Source organism: Protobothrops mucrosquamatus, unplaced genomic scaffold (assembly GCF_001527695.2).
Source record: "Protobothrops mucrosquamatus isolate PMUCROS unplaced genomic scaffold, P.Mucros_1.0 scaffold20, whole genome shotgun sequence".
Classification (NCBI taxonomy): domain Eukaryota; kingdom Metazoa; phylum Chordata; class Lepidosauria; order Squamata; family Viperidae; genus Protobothrops; species Protobothrops mucrosquamatus.
Window position 1 is genome coordinate 664,210 of NW_015386405.1, and position 22,018 is coordinate 686,227.

General features: G+C 36.0%; 1 protein-coding gene across 1 annotated transcript in view; it reads right to left on the reverse strand.

Moving 5' to 3' along the window:
* LOC107282944 (cadherin-18) overlaps positions 1-22,018 on the reverse strand; it is a 64,628-nt gene that overhangs the window by 40,563 nt on the left and 2,047 nt on the right. Inside the window, exons 2-3 of the mRNA XM_015810781.1 lie at positions 15,103-15,290; positions 10,263-10,516 (exon numbers count right to left, since the gene is read on the reverse strand). Of these exons, the coding sequence (XP_015666267.1) occupies positions 10,263-10,516; positions 15,103-15,290 (442 nt within the window). The remainder of the gene's footprint in view (positions 1-10,262; positions 10,517-15,102; positions 15,291-22,018) is intronic.

Consider the following 22,018-nt stretch of genomic DNA (forward strand, 5'->3'; position numbering starts at 1 on the left):
CAAGGATGACTAAACCAATGACTCCTACAACTGAATAAATGAGCTCTTTTATTAATGAAAGCAAGGGCCTTGAAATAAATAGGAGAAACAAAATGAGAGGGCATTCAGAAGAGATGGGTACGCATTATCTTTCAAATTATACTCCACTGAAGGTTACTGTTAACAATTGAAGCAATTATGAGCATCCAGCAGAGAGGCATTTATATTATGGGACTATGGCTTTGAAAACATTCAAATTGTTTAAAACAGCCATCATGATTTATCTTTTGTTTTAACTATTTCCACTTCTCATACATTTCTGCAAAGTCAAACATAGTACAATGTGTACTACTACTTACTGTACTTATTCCAGGCAATAAAAGTTTCAGTTTAATAAATTTGCTAAAAGGAATCTGAAAATTTTTGGAATTGGGGTGATTTGTGTAGTACTAATATGCATACACATACACACACACACACACACACACACACACAATATTCTAAGCAATCTACTTATGGATATTTTAAGAACATAATATTGGAAAGTTGAAATGCCTTTGTATGTACAGGTGTTTTCTTCCATAAACCAAATATGATTCTTCAGGGCTTAAGCACATTAGACTAGTTTCAATAATTATTCTTCTATTCCTCCAATTCAGACATAAAGAGTCCATTTTCTTGACAGTGAACCAAAATCAATAGTACCTCTTGTGTTATTTGAGAAAAAAATAGACATTTCTCTGTGACTTTTCATTGAACCTCAGACTGTGGCACGATGAACATAAGATCATTAGACAACTCTAGCCAAGCTTCATGGCATTCAGAAATTGGCTCTTTGATGGAGAGTCTGAAGATTTATTACACAGTAAGAAAGGCTAAGAACATTTCCAAGACACAACAGGAAAGCATGACAAATCATGTTTCTAAAGAGAAATAAGACATATAGTAAACATCTATGAAGAACATGTTGCTGAAGAAATCATTTAAACTTCTGTCTTGATAGTATTCAGTCTCAAAGGCCAGTTTTTGGCATTCATTTAACTGATTTCAAATGATTGGATAACGTAAATCTGGGTGGATTAAATCAGTTTAGCTTGCTTCAATTTTATTTGTTTCTGATGTATCTATTTTAAGTTCCCCGCTTCCTGACTTAAGATTTTGAAGGGTGCCCAGTTATGACATGTAATAGCACAGGTAGTTCTCAAGTTATGACAATTCACTTAGTGACAGTTCAAACTTACAACCCCTTCCCCAAAAGTAATTACAACCCATTCCTGAAGTTATGAATGTTGCAGCACCATGGCAGTGGTTTGCCCTATACAACTGACTGCAGAGACGCTGCAACATGCCCCCTGCCTATTTCCCACACACGCACACACATACGGACACACACACAGGGTTTGCATAGGCACTGGGTCTGCTATGCTAGCCCATCGGCTCCTCCTGATTATGTCACCGATTGATCACTTACCTTTTGAAGATCTGCACAGGTGGCCAGCTTCTCAGATGCTGGTGAAGCTGTTTTCATTACATCTTGTGTTCTTACATACCCTACCATCCCCTTTGCAAAAGCTGGAGGCCTGCCGGAGCACAAGATCGCATTGTTGCAGGTCTCCATCATCCACTGGACATGCTTTTTCCAAAGGGGACACAAGTTTTAAAGAAAACAGCTTTACCTGCATCTGAGAAGATGGCCATGAATTCTGCTGATCTTCGAAAGGTAAATGCGGAGAAGGCCGAAGTAGCTGTGGGGATCCTAAGGGGTGGGAAGGGGAGAATGAGATATCTCAGTGGGTATGGGGAGGCCTTGAGTGGCCAGAGGCAGGTGGTCTTTTCCTGCACTGCTCCCCCCCAGTCTTCCCCACCCAATGTACCTCATGCGCAGTTAATGACCCATGCATTCAATTAACAAATGCATTGGAGAGATGGGGTTCATTCAATTCATTCAATTAATGTTACAATCGTAATGGGCAGAGTCCATTACAGTTGTGAACTCGAGGACTATCTGTACTATGGCTCATTCATGAAAAAATATTTTATTTATACAAACGTTTATAAACCAACTTAGTTCACTTAAACAGAAGGTCATCTTATGTTTTGCACGTGCAAATGAGCCATCAGAAATGCAGTATTATAGATAGAACTTTAATATACCCAACCAACTCAAAGACAAAAGGTGTTTATGAAGAATTGAGAGACCACATGCAAGCTAAGATTCTGAATCAAGCTATGCATGTCTGAACCAATTTATTGAATTCAGAGCTCTCCTTATTTTCCAATTTTCAAAGGAAATAATTCATTTGTATAGAAACTGGCCAAAGTAGAGTGAGCACAGACCAGAAATATTTTTTCTCAAGAGTGTAATTCATTATTAATAAGAAAATATCTCATTAATGACAGAAGCACGGAGCACAAAGAAGGATTTTACCCAGCAGGGATATTACTGAAGTGTAAATGCATGCTTTGGATACACTGGATATATGTACATCTCAAGTCTTAGTTGTATCTGTGCAAGTATGATCAATGATACAGTGTGGGAGCAGGGGAGTTACTCTTACAAATATTAATAGGCTGAAACAGAAATATTTCTTGCTGACTGCTATAATTAAGAATCAATCCTGCTTCCTAATAATACATATATGTCATGCTAAAGTGAAGAGTGGATCAAAAGTTGGAACTGAGTGTTGAAGCAGAATATCAAAACAATATCGATCCTAGTATAACAGAATGTATATGTGTGATGCAAACCTGAATGATACAGACTAAAGTTCATCATAGCTCCCAGATAAAACTAACTGGAGAGATTTTTTTTCCTATTCTAGTTGCAGGAGCAGGCAACTTAAGAAAGAACATCTATCACTTTATACTAGGTAATACTGGAAAGCCAGAGGCAACAATAAGACTGTCCTGTGCGCTTCACTAACTTCTCATAAAAGGAACACTTTAAAGAGCACATATAGCTGTTTAAAGTTTTGCCGCTTCTTGAATTTGGCATGTAGATTCTACCTTGCCCGGAAATACAGCAGGTGCACTGTATCAAAAAAAGAAATAGAAGAATATGGTTTATGTTTCATGCAGAAATGTCTCTTGCACTGGCTAGCCTCTAGCTGTTAAAAACATAACGAGTAAGCAATTTCTAAGAGGGTAAGCAACATGTTGTTGTGTTTGCCCTCACAGTAGTGACAATAAAGAGCATTACAAAAGGAAAACATACTTAGCTGGTATTGAGTAGTGCTCAATCTAATGTCATTAAAACTTTTTTGCATAATTTGAAAAGCCATTCCAAACCATTAGTTCATACTTCTGGAAAAGTCAGTTGTTCCATTCCATAAAGCACAGTGATCAAGGAACAAAAGGGCATGGAATTGACTTTGTCCTCTTCTGCTTTTGACACTTTTGCCAGTCAATTGTTTTGCCCCTTAAAGACTTCTGACAGAAAAAAAAACACTTTCCAATTGTAACCTGGATAGGAACATAGAATAATAGAGTTTGAAGTGACCTTGGAGGTCTTCTAGTCCAATCCCCTGCTCAAGCAGGAGACCCCATATTATTTCAGATAAATGGCTGTCCAACCTCTTCTTAAAAGCATCCATGGAGCACCCACAACTTCTGTTCCACTGGTTAACTGTTCTCACTGTTAGGAAATTTCTCTTTAGTTCCAGGTTGCTTCTCTCCTTGATTAGTTTCCATCCATTGTTTCTTGTCTTGCCTTCTGATGCTTTGGAAAATAGGTTGCCTAATAATAAAAACAGCTGCCTGATGGGGCTTGAAAGGAAGGCAATACAGTGCGAAGACTGTGGTGTTAATGGAGCAGAATATGGAGATCCCAGGCAGTCCATCATAAAATCACCCGTGTTTTTATCAGACCCTACAATCCTATAGAAAAATATTACAATTCACACTAGTTTTGTAATTCCTATATATTATTTCTAGAGGGTATACAGACTATAACCTTACTTAAACTGTAGCTCTTTTGCATTCTTTTGGTTGAGAGCTCTGTAATCTCTATAGTTCTGTATGCCTATTAAATTTACTTGATTGCATCTATCTCCGAATTCTGGGGTTCCTGAAGAGGACATTTTTCCCATAACAGAATGTCAAAGACTGCCAGAATTGTAACAAAAATATGACAACTAATTTACAATCATCAAAAGGGGACAGTTAAAATGTGATCGCGTATTATACTCAAAGCCACATGTACACACTCTAAAACAAATTAATAAAAACATAAACTACAAAATGTAACAGTTAACATATTCTTTGCCTTAATACAGGATATTTTTTCAGTAATGTCCAAGCTACTTTCGCCAGATGTAAATATGTTTTAAAACCTTCTTAAATATGTTCAGATTGGATTTTGTCAAAGGAGCATTAGTGAACTGACAGCCTAGGAGCAAACTTTGGAAAATCCTTAATTATGATGAAACTAAAGATGAAGAAGCCACTTTATTAGAATAGCCAATTTATGAACAGTGAGTCAAGGAATACTGAACAATCCTCATGTTGTGGAAAGTAAATAAAGGAGTTTAAATGGGTGTGAGAAAATACAGCCCACCCCAGATGTGTGAGCAAATGGGAAGGAAATGTTTCAATGATACTCTGCTTTAACTGATTTGCTATAAGACTTGAAACATATCTTTACAATTTTCAATATTTTGCTTTTACACCTGACCAGCTCTATATAAGCTTTTCTAAAATCTATGTGGTTCTTACTTTTTGACAATGGCAGATATATGGAACTGGTCTGTGGGGTGGGGGGGAAAGGAAGAGGAGGATATTCAAGGTGAAAGATCTCAGTTTGTTTGAACCTACATTGGTGTTGTAGCCTCTTATGCAGTGAAGTCACTTAGAGAATCCAACATACTATAGATTTCTAAAAACTGTCATTGATTTCAGTACTGTATTGGTACTTCTCAATGTCATCTACATGAATATGATACTAAAATTCAAATAATAAATCTAAGGAAAGGATGAAAAAGTGATAATAATACGGGGGAGGCAGAACTGACTCCTAGGAAACATTGATTATAAGGGGAAAGGCTCATGATGAGGAACCTCTAATCACTACAGGAAAAACAAATGATTCCCCCCCCCCAAAAAAACCCCCCTAAGATTCCCACTACACCACTGAATTTTCTAGTTCTCAGCCAAATCAGGTCTCAGATACTGCAGCATCAAACAATGGACATGTTTGATGGACACCAGTAGATAATCAACACTATGCTTATTTGGGGGGGGGGGGAGGACTTGACCATATTGGCTTTTTTGCAGAGTTAGTACATTTAATTTTTTTAAAATTAAACCTTTTTTTCACCTATTAATTTGTTATTTTTGACAAGAAGCTGACGAGAAACTCAAAAATTTCCTGACTGCAGGAGCTCTGAAACTCTTAAAGTATGGAACAGTTGGCCTCAAGCAAAAGGGTGGGCAACCATTTCTCTGGGATTCTAGGCCTGGGCTGGGTATTGGTCCAAGGTTCCTTCTAATATTATGATTCTAGACCTAATCTATGTTTTATACATCTCCTAATATACAACTTTTTACAAGTACTTTTTGTTTTTGTGTATGTGTGTGTATGTGTGTTGTTGTTGTTGTTTCAACATTAAAATTCAGTGATGTGTAAAATGAAATACATTTTAGTTTGCAAAGCTGTGAATTATAATGGTTTGTAGTAAAGCATAAACCTTATTCCTAGCCATATGGTTGTTCCTTATAACTAAGTGTGAAGCTACACCTTCTAAATATCCTACACACAAGAAATATTTTTTTTTAAAAAAAAAACCTACATTGCTAAGATATTCTGTATTTCTACTCTGAAGGAGTGAAAATCTTCTCAACATTCCCTCATACCTTCAGGTTGCTGATCCAAAAAGTATCCAAATAGGGTTGATGAAGACACAAACTTTCATTACCTGTACATCTGTTTTTCCATCTTTAATTGCCATAGGAGTGAATTTGGGGAAGGATGATTGTAAAGATTAAGGAGGAGATAATTTCTCTTCTTCTCAGCTATTGCCCCTTTTAAGTGGTCTATTGGCTCTGGAATTTGACTCCAGAAGAATCTTCCATTGATTCCAATGAGGTACTTAAAAAAAAAATTCTGCTTAATGAAGTTAGCTGAGGATCGAGGGACATGAACCATAACCTCTAAGTTCCTGACCTGCCCCACTTTGTCAGTTAATACCACCAACAGAATATTTGAAAAAATATTGTTTTGTCAAAAGCCATTTATTCATTCTGCACAACGAGGCACATGTAAGAAGAATACATCAAAATCCTTGAAAAAAATCCCATGATAGATGCTGCTTTTGAATTTCCTTCAAGTAGCTTTTAGCCTGATAATCAGAAGAGAATCATTCTCAAGGCTTTGTTCCAGATGTAACAAATGTACACAATTTTATTGCTAAAGGAAAGGCTGAATATGAAGACATCTGTTTAGACAAGTCCTCCTTGGATGCTTTGCTATGCAATAAATGTTTAATATTCAAGGGAAGAACTCCTGTTAAAAGTTGTAACCTGAAGTGCTTGAAGAGGGAGATATAACGCCAGTGAGCTTCCAAACATAATTCAGGATCCTGATTGTCATTTATAGATCCCTTCATGGGACAGGGCAAAATCTGGTTATTTGTGGGAATACCTGTTTCTAATTATGTCTGCCTGCCTGATTAGATTTGACATGGTTGACATGAGGAAGACTCATATTAAACATCAATTCCTTCATCTAGCAATTCTCTGTAGATTGTCAAGTGTCTATGTTCAAAATGTTTTGCATTGTTTTACAAGCCAAGCTTTAAATTTACTGTCATTTTATTCATTATATTTCAATATATTTTCTTCAATGTACATTTTGAGATATGCTCAACCTAGGAGCGTATATAAAATGTGTTGAATGTATTCATATTGTTGAATGGTTCAGAATGTAGCAGCCAAATAGTATGCAGCCAAAAATATGAATTCAATTCCAAATTGGGGATCAAAGTAATATCACTATAAGCAATAGTACAAATATTGTATAGAGTAGTTTTGGGGATTCCTAGGATAATGTGGGATGACAACTATCCATAATATTTATATCATAATTTGATAAATGAAACTGTGTGTACTGTCTGGTAACACACATTTTTTACATCTGCAAGTAAAGCTCTTGCAATTTTTATGAATTCATAAAAATGCAATGCTGTTATAATAGATTCATGGTAATTATTCAGTTGTACTCTTGATAATACCAAACACAAAAGATATGATTTAATTAATATCAATATCTGCATGCCTATAAAAACACAATTAAATTTAGAAATGGATCTCTTCCATACTGTTAAAGAACTCACAATTATTTTGTGATAAAAAGGATTAGGCTTCCCAGGCATAAATCTAGAAGGATTTGGGTTCATTTTGTTTAAAGGGTTTATTCTAATTCTACCTTGAAATTATTTATCCTCAGAATTTACCCATTTAGAAAAAGCAACTTAATCTTTATTTTAGTTGAAACAAAACAAAACCTTCTACTTTCAGAAGTATTATGTTTAAAAATTAACATATCAATTCTATTATATTAGGTTTAACGTACAATTTGTTCATCTGTTTGGAAGGAAACTATATTGAGTTCAGCAAAGCATATTCCTTAGTAAGTGGGTTTTGGATTGCAACTTTAAGCTTTCATTGAAGGAGAATAAGTATTTCTGGAGAGGCAAAATGCAGATTCAAATTTGGAAACTTAACACGCTTTGTTTCCAAAATTTGCCTCATTGGAGGCATTCCATACTGAAACGATTTCCTGATTTGTGGTATCATACTGCCTCATCTTAAGTGCTATGATCCTTAACTGCACAGAATGAATCTTTGGATATTATGACATTCATCATTTACAGGACCTTGTATTCTTATATATAATACAAGGTATCATAAATTCCCTTAGTTTAATACTCTTCCACTGAAAAAGAATCACTGGAAGGGAAGGTGGAGACTAAATGGATTTCAATCATCAACATGATAATGGGCAATAATGCCTGTCCTCCTATAGGAAGATGGGATAAGTTACAGACTTGCATCATACACAAAACTAAGCCATGGCTTATTCAACTATTGTTTGTTAATTAAAGTATGATTGATTGGATTGGGACCACCTGCTAAGCCAAAATTAAATGACATTGTGATTTAGTGCAATTTGTGAAAGTCTTGGTGCTATCTGAGCTTGGTTGTTTGCTTGCAGGCATTTCATTACACATCATCATGGCTAGTATGAGGTTTTCCCTGCCAGTGTTAGTGAGAATGTGATTATGTCCTTGGTAGTATCCTTGATTAGGATATTGTTTTCTGCTTGTTTGTCTGATGTCAATCCCTGCTTATCTGGTTGTTGGTTATTGGAGAGGATCTGTTCTGGTCTTTTTATTTCTTTAGCTTTTTTATTGTCTTTTTTGAATGGCATGCAAATGTGGTTTATCTCTATGTCCATTTACAGTATATCTAATTTGTCTGAATGCCAAGCTTCCAAAAATACCCCAGTTTTGTTGAAGTTGGCTTGGTGTAAGATACTAACAGTTTCCCAGTTGAAACTGTTAAGTGATTTAGTCTGTCCATGCATTGTGACATTAAGATGTTTTCCAACTGGTGTTCATGGAGGCAGTTTGTTAATCTTCTGCTTGTCTGTCCCACATAGTGACTGTTACAGTCCTTCAACTGTACGTTGCTGCAATTTGTCAGTGCAGCCATGGTTTTAGTTCTGCAACAATATTGCAAAATGTCATGATCTGCTGTATACAAAGCAGCAGTTGAAAAAACCTCTGTCAAACCAGACATGGGGCATTGGGTTTCTATGTACATGTAGTACAATGATCTTAAACCCTCTTCTCCTAAATACACATGAGGCCTTTAGGTATATAAATGATGCTTTCATTATAGCTGGTTTTATGTTTCAGTAATTAAGCAATACTTGCATGCTTATTTCCAAAATCTAGAAAAACTTTCAAACTGTTTCAATCCTTGAGTCAACAGTGGTACAAAAAATGCTTTGTCGCTGCTTATCAAACAAAAATTCATAATCCCCCTATAGTCTCCCCTTAGTAAAATAGTATTTTATTTAAAAAATCAGTTTATATTTGATTGGAAGCCACCCAGAATTGGTTATAAGATAGGCAGCTATACAGTATAAATGTGTTTAAATAAATATTAAATGAAAGTTTTCCCATAATAGACTAAACTATAGCCTATGAAAACCACAACAGATGGATCCATAAATGTCATAAATCAAAACAAAACAAAACATCTAATAGCTTCATCAAATGAATAAACACCACAAAGTAGTTCATTCCAACATGTTCTGCCTAGAATTGTCTTGAGAGTCCCAAGTAGAAATAATTTCCCCAGAGATCCTTTTACCCAAACATACTGAAACCTGGGTATCTTCTCACCAGTATAATGTACACTTCAATTTTACTAGAAATATAACACTGAAAATATATATCCTCTGCATTATAGTTTTACTGTGAGTGGGCCGAAAACACTAGCGAATTAGTCACTGAAGAAAATATTTGTATAAGTTACAACAATTTAAAAAATGCTCCCCACAACCCCCAGCCCAGTCCAAATTAAACATGCTCCAGTAGCTACAGTATCAGTTTGAGAAGAAACATGGAAAAGGAATGGAAAGGAACAGGACAAGTGTTATGGTTCCGGCTAGTGAAACACTTCAAAGAACTTCCAGGCATTGATTTTCCTAAAAGTAATTTATTGTTACAAAATGTCGGCACAGGCACGAGTTGATGCTAAGGTCTAAAATTCTCTTCCTCTGAGCAATTAATTTACCAGCATGTTCCCTCCCTAAATTTGCTGTCATATATCATGTTCTCCTATCAGGTGGAAGGGCAGAGGTTCTCTTCCGGTTTCTTCCCGCCCGCAGTCCTATCTTTCTCCTCCCCACCACCATCAACTGAATTAACTCTAAAAATACCATACAGTTCTGCATATTTTGTCAAAGCAAGAATATACAGTATTTGCAGCATTGACAACAAGTTGGTAACCATTTGATAACCTGAATTTTGCTGCTGTCCAAATTGTTATTTAAATAGCAGTCCATAAATTAACATTATACAGTACTTTCTAATGTTAAATTGCTGGAAAGTTTAAGGCATGTGTAAAAGTTTTTTTTTAAAAAAAGTCTCAGGTCTACTTTTAAATTAGGAGTGATATAGTCAAGATTTCCATCGTTGGATCATAAGGAACACTTTATTCACCCCAGTCCATCACCCCGCTCCCACTGTTATGAAGAGCCATTAATATTACCATACCTTACTAAGTTGTTAGCACTATCTGGATCTTGTGCTGTTACTGTGCCCACAGTTGTTCCAATTTTTGCATTTTCATAAACCTCCATGACATAAGATGGAAGAGTGAACAATGGTGCCTCATCCACATCTCCAATAACGATCTTCAACATAGTCACATCTTTAAAGGGTCCTAAATGTGAGAAGCGGAAATCGAGGTGGGTATTTGCTCCTTCTATGCTAAGAGTATAGGATTTCTTTTTTTCATAGTTGAGTGGCTGCGGGAAGAAAAAATAATGTTGTATTACTATGGAGAGTTGTTTTTTTAACTTTCAGTATAAAATGCATTTTTTTTCATTACGTTACGTGCAATGCCATGTATGTTTATAGCTTCTGAGACATTTACAAAATAGTTCTAGCAGTAACAGCTCTGTTATTGTAGTGGCAATCGCTCCCTAATTTGTGCTAGATTTGTAGTACTTTTGTTAATACTTCTTTTAGTTTAAAAACTCCACTTCTTTTGTGTGAAACTGTTGAAAAAAATACTTCAGCTGTATTGGAACATATTTAAATTATTTTCTCTAAGAGCTCTTTTGCTCTGACAAACTTCCAGTTTATCCCTTTTTCAATAGAGCAGTATTAACCATCTCCAGGTAGCCTTCAGCTGCAGATGTTGGGTGTATTCATGCACTGAATGGCACCCATGGCCATGTCACTTGCATCTTTCTGGACAGAGACATGGAATGTGATGGAGAGCAGAGCTCTGAGATTTCTATGGGTTGAGCATTTAGTTGACAGATCTAGAAATCTGTTGCAGAAATATAGCAAAAATCTTCAAAGGACTGTGAAAGATGCATAGATAAAGTATGCAATTCTATCTGCCTTTTCCTGGGGTGCACTTGGTGCTTAATTAACTTACCCACTGTACTCAAACTGGGCATCCGAGCCAAGCTATTGCCCCTACCCATGAGGTTTGAGCAGGCCAATGGGCCCCCCTGCCACACAACTAACTGAACCTGTGCATTTGGAAATGGGTTGGCATTGGGAAATCATCCATTTTGTGGTGGTTCTGAAGATGACTGAATGCCACCACAGCATTCACCATCATAGTCCCATCCAGGTAGGCATAAGTGTAGTGATCTAAATCACCCCACACCTGGTTTAAAAAGGTCAGCTTCTCGGGATCCCATCAAAGGTGGGCTTGATGGGAGGCGGCTCAAACCTCAGCTGCCTGTATCTGCTGCTGGGCTTGGGTGGCTTGCTGATCCTGGGGACGTGGCCGAACCACTCCCCGGACTTCTCTTGACTGGTCTCCAGGACTGGCATCCCGAGCCTGCGGCAATGGACTTGGCTGGGATACAGGGCTTGGTATCACCGCTGCTTGGGGGATGGGCAGATTCGCATGTACAATGTTTGGTTACTGGCTCTAGCATCCTTATGCACATGGTTGCCCGTAACATCTTTGATTGAGTTGACAACCCTGAGATTCAATAAAAAGCACTATTCATGGTTTCAATATCCCCTAATAACCTTTTGTGTGTGCTTATGTGTGTATGTGTGTGTTTTCTCCCATGAGATTATCTTTTTTCTGATCCCCAGTCAATATTTCCTTATTGACAACAAAATTACATAATATGTAAATTACATAAGAGTTTAAATTATTGAAGAATTTAAAGTCATGTTTCCTTGAACTAATTTTTGACAAATACAAAATTAATTAGGGTAGAGATGAGAGTAGAGATTATTTTAAAACTACATAATGCCAAAAAATCCCAGGTATGGATGAAAACTCATAAGTCAAATATTTATGAGATTCTTGCTTCTATTTCTTATCAATATTTAATAATAATATTTCTGGAAGTTTGAGAGAACCTCTCTTTACATAATAACAATAGTATGTACAGTATCCAAGAGTAAGCCTCATCATACATGTTTACATTCTCATAACCATATGTCTACTTGATCTGGGTCAAACAATCCAGCCAAATCAGGTTATGCTTGTTTTCTCATTAAGGGATCATTAGGGTCTTAATGTGATTCAGGATCAGACACCCCTGGACTACAGCACTATGGTGTTGGCATTGATTTGTAATGTATTCCCATTTTGAATGGATCTTTGACTTTTCCTCTTTTTTCAGTTATAAGAACAAAAAACAAAACAAAACAAATTGTGTTGTGTGCTGTGCGTACTATTCTGTCTGCTACCCATCTATTTGATGAAGATCCATTTGGAGCTTCATCAAAAAGTTTGCTGGATCTCTCAGGCTACTTTATATGGCTGGAGATTCAATGAGGGAATTCAGCTGTCAATAAAGCTGATTGACAAAATGGCTCCCGCAATCAGCTGCTGAAAGATATGAAAATGGAAGGCTGAGGCATAAATGTTCCCTACAAGGTCGATACTATGCATAACTGATCTTGGATAAGGAAATAATGGATTTAATCAGGGAGGAGGGAAAGTACAATGAGGCTAATATATCTTCTAGGGGTGCTTTGCATATGAAACAGGAGTTGATGTGGTAAGGCTCATTGAAAATTCACTTTAGTTACTTATATTTATTTATTTAATCTTCTCAAGGACCTCTCTGGACAATAAGGTTGAAAAAAGAAAGAAGAGTGATTTTTTACTTTAATACTGAAATTATCAATGCTTTTTTCAGATCAAGCATGAAAATATGGATAATGTCAGTGACCATTATTTATTACTTACTGTGCAAGTCTAATGTTTTATGCAATTTCTTGAGGAGCTGAAAGGCTTATATGCACTGAAAGGTTTTCTCATTGACATTTTCATTCCTAGTTAATCATTACTTCCATAAACACACACAGTGGAATATTAGCTTAATGTCCTCTTGTGAAATAAATACTGGTAGTTTTACAGGACTGTATACTTCAAATATTCTTCACAGATAAAATGTGAAATAGCAGGGTCTTGCCAAGTTATACATCCTTAGGCATTAGATTCAGGACTACTATAAAGCCTGGACCAAGAACCAGGCAAATTAATCTACTGAAAACAAGAGATTAAATCAATCCTGGTAGGCAAAGACAGAAAAGGAAGAGGAGAAGGAGGAGGAAGAGGAGGGATTAGGATTAGGGTTCTGCTTCAAAACTCTGACTGCAGAGGTGGAGTAAGAAAAAGAAAAGCAGCAAATAGTGTGCAAACCTCCATTCTCTACACACTTTAAAATTTTCTATATGCCAACTGAATATTTAAGAGGATAGTATTTGTTTTTATGTGTAACAATGGATTGTCATCTTTAGATATAGCAGGCACTAATGTAGCAATTTATATGAATTTCTTTTTTCATGGGTGAATTACCATCTTTTTTGCCATTCTAGCAGAGATGATTATTTATGCCAGCAAGATTGTCATGAGTGTATAGGAGAATAGGACATCTGGATTAGGGTCTAGGACAACTTGCCACAGCCAACTTGCTGCAGCCATCTTATTTGCCATGAGACAACTCACCGAGGGACAATCCATGTGAGATATCTTAAAGCAGGGGTATCAAACTCACAATGTCATGTGATGTGTCATGATGTATCGTGACTTTTTCCCCATTGCCGGGGCTGGGGTGGGCGCGGTTTCGGCATCACACATCCGGCCCGCAGGCCAGCAGTTTGACACTCCTGCCTTAAAATGATAAATGTTATCCACTACTATTTCCATTTTGGACAATGGAAACAATATTGAAGAAACAGTAGGGCATAATATTTTTCAGGTTGAGTTATCCTGCATGGAATTGTCCCATGGCGAGTTGGGCTGTGGCAAGTTGGCTGCGCTGGGTTGGCTGCAAGTTGGCCATAGCCAGATAGCCACAACAAATTGACCACTGAGAAATGGCTGCAGCGAGTTGTCCCATTCTGTGTGGCCTATGATACATTTTATAAACAATTTCTATTTAACTAGTTATATTTATATCCCATCTTTTTGTTCAATTGCTCAAAGTCACATAGCTCTCTCCGTCTCTTCCTATTTTTAAACAACAACTCTTGGGTCGAGAGTGAGAGAATGACTGGCCTCGAATAATCCGAGTTCTCATGGTTGAGGATGGACTAGTCATACATGCATAATTTTAGGGTTAATTTTTCATATTTAAAGCAATGCTCATCTATTTCTGCATTTCTATGGCAACCAAAGATGTAAGCTGGCCTGAGCCTTCATGTATGTTTGATGAGTAAATCAATTTCAATAGGGCTTAATGTCAAAGAAAATGTATACATGGCATATCAGGTACGGTCAGCTAAACTCTTCCAAACTTTGACAATAATATGCAGTTTTTAATGACATGGAATATATTAAATATCCCCAAACAATCATATTAGCTACATACTATTATTTTTAATAGTGCCTTATTTTTTACTACAGCACATTTAATTTTTTTCCTCATCTCCATCTTTATGGCAGAATATGACCCTTGACTTGCCATTCAAAGAAAAGTATGATCCTTGTCTCAAAAAAAATTGAGAGCTCTTGGTTTAAACAATGAATTTCAAAGTTATATAGAAAGAAGATGCTACTTTTTAAAGTATGGTGAAGCTGAATAGGATAGGATACTTTTGTGTGATCATGATTCACTTCCCACTAGTCCCTTTTGTATTTTCCCAATTGGTACTGTCTCTCCACTGGAGATCTGTTAGAGGAAAAATGATTTAGAAAATAAAATTACAGCAGGGTAAACTACACCACTGAAGAGATTTTGAATTCAATTATGTTCCCTTTGAAAGGGTATATATCCAAATACACATGACAGGAACAATTCTAGACTTAAATAAATCTCTTGCTAGGTCCTAATTTGCCAAGTATTCTAGGATGTTTAATATCATTAACAAAGAAATATTTTGCAATTATTTTGCTTACCTTCTTCAAAGAAATAATTCCTTCCCGTGTTTCTTTGTCAGTTGATATGGAAAATATTCCAGAACCATCCCCATTTATGATACTGTATTTCATGTCTGCATTTGACCCTATGTCTGCATCAGTGGCCTTGATTTTGCCTACAGCAGAACCAACCTGTGCTGATTCAGGAACATACAGCTGATAATGTTCTGAAAAATATAACAATATAATGAGGCAATTTTTCTAGTAGTACAGTTTTAGAAGGATTTCAAAAATAGCACAGAAGGGACAAGTTCAGTGAAATACATGAAACATAAATTGCAACATCAATTTATAGCATCTGTTCTAGACTGATTGTAAAGATTGTAGGATGCTGCTCCCTGGAAGAATAAAACAACAAAATAAAGAATTCCAACAAAACAAACAATTTACATGTATGTATAATTACCGCCATCATGCATCCCATCTTTTATTTTTAACTGGGGATGAAGCAGTGTGTTTGGAAATGGAGCAACAGACTATTCTAAGTCCTACTCAAAATATATATCCAGACAATTAGAATTACCTGCAGTCTTTTACACAATCAAATTAACAAAACACAATTGGTATGTTCAACATACTATGCCAAGATAAAGAAATCATATTATGATTGAACATGATGGCCTTGTTCAGAAAATAAGCTAGGACAATGGCTAGCTTCCCACACAACTCATTTAAATAACCCTGTAAGTTACCAAAATTTGTTTATACAAGTTGTAGAGTAAGAGGACTAGCAGAATTATATTAGATTAGCCACTTACTCTCATTTATCACAAACTGGTTACTGAAAGTTGCTACTTGAGAGAGGTAAAAAACAGTAGAAAAGGTTGTTCATCCCAACAATGTTCTCAGTGATCTACTTGTATATCAGTTACCAATAAATCTTGCTGAAATAAAATTTGTCCTGGATACCAAAGCACATTGATCAAAAGGAAGTTAACTCTGAAAGAAAATAATCTCAGGAGATTTCAGTTGTAGAAGCACATCATCTCAAGGAGAGAAACTGTAGTGTCTGTAAAATCCAAACTGCACAAAGATTGAAAGAGAATGCAAATCTTGCTAGAGCTTGGACACCATGCAGCTATAGCTCTTCCAGACACACTGTAGCCCTAGTTTAATGTTCTACTTTGAATGGGAAACCCATAAACATGAAATAAAAGCAACAGCCTACTGCTGTTATTCTTCACTGTAGAAGTTGAAATCCTAAAATAATCTTTAAAAGCCATCAAAGCTAGTGCCCATAGGTTTTTCTTTTGACCAATTCCATAACGTTGTTGAGTGTGAAGAAGCACTGGCTTTCTTTGGGACTCATTTGTGTTAAATTCTTAGAAGTCATGGTGTGTAATGCGACTCAGTAGTTTAAGTATAATAAAAATTTGAATGGACATAAAGGATCTGAGATCCTTTCTTTTGTTTCCTTGAATTGTTTGACTTTAGAACTGTAACAGCATCTTTGTCTTTGAAGCTACAAAGGAAAAAAATACAACACTTTTGAGCTTGCATCGTTCTTGCCTCCCAAATGGCCAGGGAAACGAGGTCTGTAAATTTCACTGAGTTAAAAGCTAAGCAATTTAAAAACCCTGAAGTGAGTTCTCCTCCTCCTACATTGATGTGTCTTGCAATTGTAACAAACTTTACCATTCAAAACTTTACCGCACTGAATCAGATTATTTCTTAAGCGAACATTTGTGCACCCACCAGCTGACCTTAAGATGAAAAGAAACAAAAAATGTACTTGCACTCTGGGGCTAAGAAAGCTACAATTATGACTGCAGTGGGTTTTGCAATACAGATGAAATTACCATTTGGCTATCTTGAGACATGTAGGCTGGAGGAATTGTTGTGTGTGGGGGGGGGGGGAGGAGAGAGTGGAAAGGTAAAATCAAACCATTATTTTAAAATTCAATGTCAAGTTCAGAATCAGTATGGTAAATCAAGCAGTAGGGGAAAAGGTTGTGAATCCATTGTAATTAGCAAACTATCCTTAGTAATCAATTATTACTACATATACATTTATGATAAATACATCAAAGTATTTCTTTTTGTTCAAAACAATAAATGCCTTTCATGAACTAGCTCTTCATTCTGAAATGCTACAAATCCATGTACATGTTATCTGAAACTAACTCTTTTTCTGCAATTTAGTTATTAATAGCTATGCACTGAATTTGTCATGTGATATTTAATATGTCTATCTTCTAAGCTTGCCAGTACTTAATGATGGTCAATTTTTAATTCATAAACAATACAGAAAAGCTTTAAATAATTCTCTCTTTCCAAAAATAGTACAGAAGAGTTTGGACTTTGGATTAAAAGTAGGCTGAGTTTCCTGTAAACCGTGAGCAATCAAACATCTTCAACAAGGATATACCCATCTGTTCTAAGAACCACACTTATTTTCTGTCAAGAGAAGATTGGACAATTTATTCCATAATAGACAACAGAGGGAAAGATCAATGAAAAAAACGGATTCCCAACAATGTTTTTGCAACAATGGCAATTCATTTCTTTCTTCTGGAAGCGCATCTTGCTTTGGACATTTTTCAATTTGCATCTAATCTTTTTAAAGGAATGTAATGTGGTGCTTAAATGTTCAATTAGGACTGAAGAAGACTCAAGTTGAAAATCTGCTCATGGTCTTTCCAATTTTTACCTAAGAATGGTACTAACGTGCCTTGACAACATCGTTCTTCACTTCCCCGCTATATTGTCATCTTGGACTGGATTAAGTAGCTCTTAGATGCATCAGTTACAAAGCAGTTGACAGTATCTATAAAAAACTATTATGCTTGGTAATACATTATCTCTGATACAAAATCAGATCACCAATACCAGGTGAGCTCAGATAAGGACTTTTTGGCATTTTAGGATGAAGAAGTCAAATCTTGTCTTCTCTAATTCCTATTAAGCCTTGCTTACCAACATTTTGCGCTGGTCTCCCTAAGCAGCTAGATACAGCAAAATGTGAACCATAAAGAAAACTACTTGCCAGAGCTTGAAATAGCACAATACTGAAAACACTGCAACTTTGAAATGATGAGAAGCCCTCCCTCATTATTTTCTACACAAACCACAGAGACAACAGGACGTAAACATTTGCTGCTATTTAAAAAGGGAGCAAGAGAAGAGAAATTTTTTAAAAAAAGGTTCATTGTGATTCATCTTGTTTTATGATGTTATTATTTTTTTAATGATGTGATCAATATGGGGGGTGATTGCAAATGAACATTTGAGGAAGAGAAACAACACAGTCATTTTATTTTAATTTGCAGAGTTTCTGTGTGCATATTGTAATCTTTGAACATAATGGACAATTTCATTTAAAACTATCCTTTTCATGATAGGATCTTATTTTCTTTAATAGGTGAATACAATTTCTGTTCATTTTATGCGAAAGTGATCATATTTCTTTAATTCATTCATCTCTCAGGAGTTCCAGTAATCAATCAAGGTTCTTGTCCATTTCATATCATGAAGACAGGCTGCTATAATGATTAAAGTGCTAGACTAGAAACTTGAAGACTGTTTGGATACAAAAGCTTTACTGGGTGACTTTGGGTCAGTCACTCTCTCATCATCCAGCCCATTTTAGAGAGATCTTGTGGGGAAAATAAGAGGTGGGAACATTATGTATACTGAATTGTAAAAACAAAGATAAGATAGAAAAAGAATGAATGAATGAATGAATGAATGAATGAATGAATGAATGAATGAATGAATAAATAAATAAATAAATAAATATCATACCATTGCTATTAAATGGATGGCCATATCAATATTAAATAAATGAGACTCTAATCCAGGATTGAAATGGACAAGAAATTCTATCCATGTCTGTAATTTCTATGAATTGCATCATACTGTATATAAATGTGTCTGTCCATGTGACACGTCTCCATTCAGCCAAATTTCCTGTTGTTTGGTCATGAATAGAGGCTTCCATAAGGAACACTTTGTATCAGCTACCTAGCCTGCTAAAGCAAGTGGAGACAGTTTGTTTCTCAAAGAAAAGGTGTTTTTTTTGGGGGGGGGCAGAGTCCCTGCTGATGTTGAGTTGGGAACAGAAATAGTAATCAGAGAGGACTGTGGTGAGAAGAAAGAAAAAAACTATATACAGTAGAAGTAATGGCAGGCAAATTTGACTGTTGACAACCCATGGATTCAATAAAAAACAATGCTGGCTAATAAACATGACTTGTATTGGGCAGTGTTTGTTTTGCTAAAGGTTTGCATGCCCTTTAGGTGGAGTTACCTATTCTTTTGTCAGCCTTTGTTAGTGACTAACTATTGCTGGATATGAGTTTTGTCTGAATTTCAGACAATAATAGACCTCATCCTAATCAATGAATTCAATGGATGAATTAGTATGGATGATGTTCATACTTTCTCTTCAAAATAGTATTCACTGTTATCAGCTTTTCGTATGTATGAGTGTGCCTTAGAATTTGAAAAATCTCATATGCCTTTTAACACATCTCTGGTTTGGACATAGCTTCCTTCTCATTAATTTGTTAAACTACAGCTCTGGTACATGGCTCAGAAAAAGTGTTATTGTAAAGATACACACACACACACACACACACACACACACACACATATATTCCAGCTGAGAAAACTATCTTGTTTTGCATCATGGGAAAACTTTTAAACTAGTTATCTATCCACTTCAACTCTTTACCTTATCTATTTCTGTTCTTCGATAAAAGATAGGAAACATTTCTCTTCCTTTTTCTTTTTTAAATGAAAGAACATTCAAGTACATTGGAGGCTTGCTGCATGCAAGTCTATTTGTAAAGAAGGAAAAATGTATATGATACACTATAATGTATATGATACACTTAAATGAAGCACTGTCAATAATTCACCATTCATTGAAGAGATCATTATTGAAAAGTGCTTGAAAAGTGTTGGCACCTTAACACTTAGCAATATCACATACTGTAGTCTGAACAGAGCGAATACTAACAATCCCAAAAAATTTAAAAAATACTTCATAGAATCATAAGGCTGGAAGGGACACCCTGGAGATGTTCTACTCCAACTCCATGACTAAGGCAGGAGTCCTCATACCATCTTAGACAAATGGATGTCCAAACTTAAAAAAAAACAAAACAAAACCCTCCAGTGATAGAACACCCAAGCTCTGAAAGGCAAGCTGTTCCATTGATTAATGGTTCTGTTAGGAAATTCCTCCTTATTTCCAGTTGGATCTACCCAGAGGTGGGATTCAAATATACGAACAACTGGTTCTCTGTGTGGATGCCGCTTCTGGAAAAATTAGCTACTTGTTCTGCCGAAGTGGTGCGAAATGGATGAATTCCATCATTGGAACTACCTCTAATGAGTTTTCATCTATTGCTTCTTGTTGTCCCCTCAAGGAGCTATGAAGAATAAATCAATGCCCTCTTCCCTATAGCCATCCCTCAAGTATTCCAAGACTGCTTTCGTGTCTCTCCTCGATCTTCTCTTTATTAGGCTAAACCTTTTTGTTTGTTTGTTTTACAGTCTTAAATCACCTTGTAAGACAGAAACTTCCTTTGATCTAAGAGATCTTTCCTTTTGAATAAAGATGTTTTGGATTGCTTGGTCAGTGATGTTGTTAGAAATTGTACCATTTTCCAATCAATGAAGATTTACAACTGTAGGGAAAACAATCTCATTGCCAGCCTCTGTTTCTACAATTCTGTCTAAGATCTGTGTTGCTTTATGTGATCTTCTTTTTCCCATGCTCTACAGGTTGTTCAGAACCTGCAGCAAATGTATTACAGGTTGCCTTATTCTGAATCTAGCTTAATACAATGGATACTCAATATCAGTGGCTGTCAACAGCAGTACTTCCAGTCTTATCTGGAGACGCCATAGAAAGCATCTGCTCTACCATTAAGCTGCAGCTATTCCTCTAATAAATATTATCCCTTATATTGTGATTTTCTGATGTCTGATGCCAATAATTCTTCAAACTGGTACAATGGCCTCATCACTTTAAAACACCAGAATTTCAAACTATAGGGGCCTTAATGGTCTTTGGGTTACTGATGATGTTACATAGTTTGATAATGAAATGTCTGCCAGAAAATCACCACACTCAGAGAGCATCAAGGACCCCACAGTTCAACCAAGAGCTACAAATATTCTCTTCTATTGATACTTAAAAATATAAAACCCAGGAAACTACATACCAACTAGCACAGTATGCCTTGGAAGTCTTCTCCAAAAGAAGAGAAGCAAATTTTAGAATTTATAAAGAAATACAGTTAACTACGAAGATTACAATATGCAAATAACTCTTAACTTGCATCAATAACTCTTTTTTGTAATTTCTTGGGGTTACCAGCAGTTTTCTGGTTGCATGCAAGCTTATACAGGCATAGGCTAATATTAATGTCTTTTAGTATTCAAACATGATTTTAATATTGAAACAACTTATTGAAACTCTCTTCTAGATATTGTAATTTGTATCTTTCTGCATTAATAGTTAAATCCTATGTCAAATACATAAAAAAGGGTTTATTTTTTTCATCTCACTGATTAAAGGAATGGCATTAATTATGCCATTTTCTGCCTATTCAATATTAAACTACGTTAATGTGGAAAAAACTGCAGTTTTCCTTGCTGGGTCGTATTGCGGCCATTAAAATGAACATTCTACCTAAGTTTCTTTTTTTATTTCAGATGTTACCTATTTTAAAAAATGAACTAAACTTGAAAGAATGGCAGAGAGATTTGAATCGCTTCATCTGGGAAGGCAAGAAAGCTAGAGTTAGATTTAAGATTATTCAAGATGTTAGAGAACGTGGAGGACTTAAAGCACCAAACTTGATACTTTATTATGATTCTTGTGCATTAACATGGATGACGGATTGGATTAATTTGTCCAACAAAAGGATATTGAACGTTG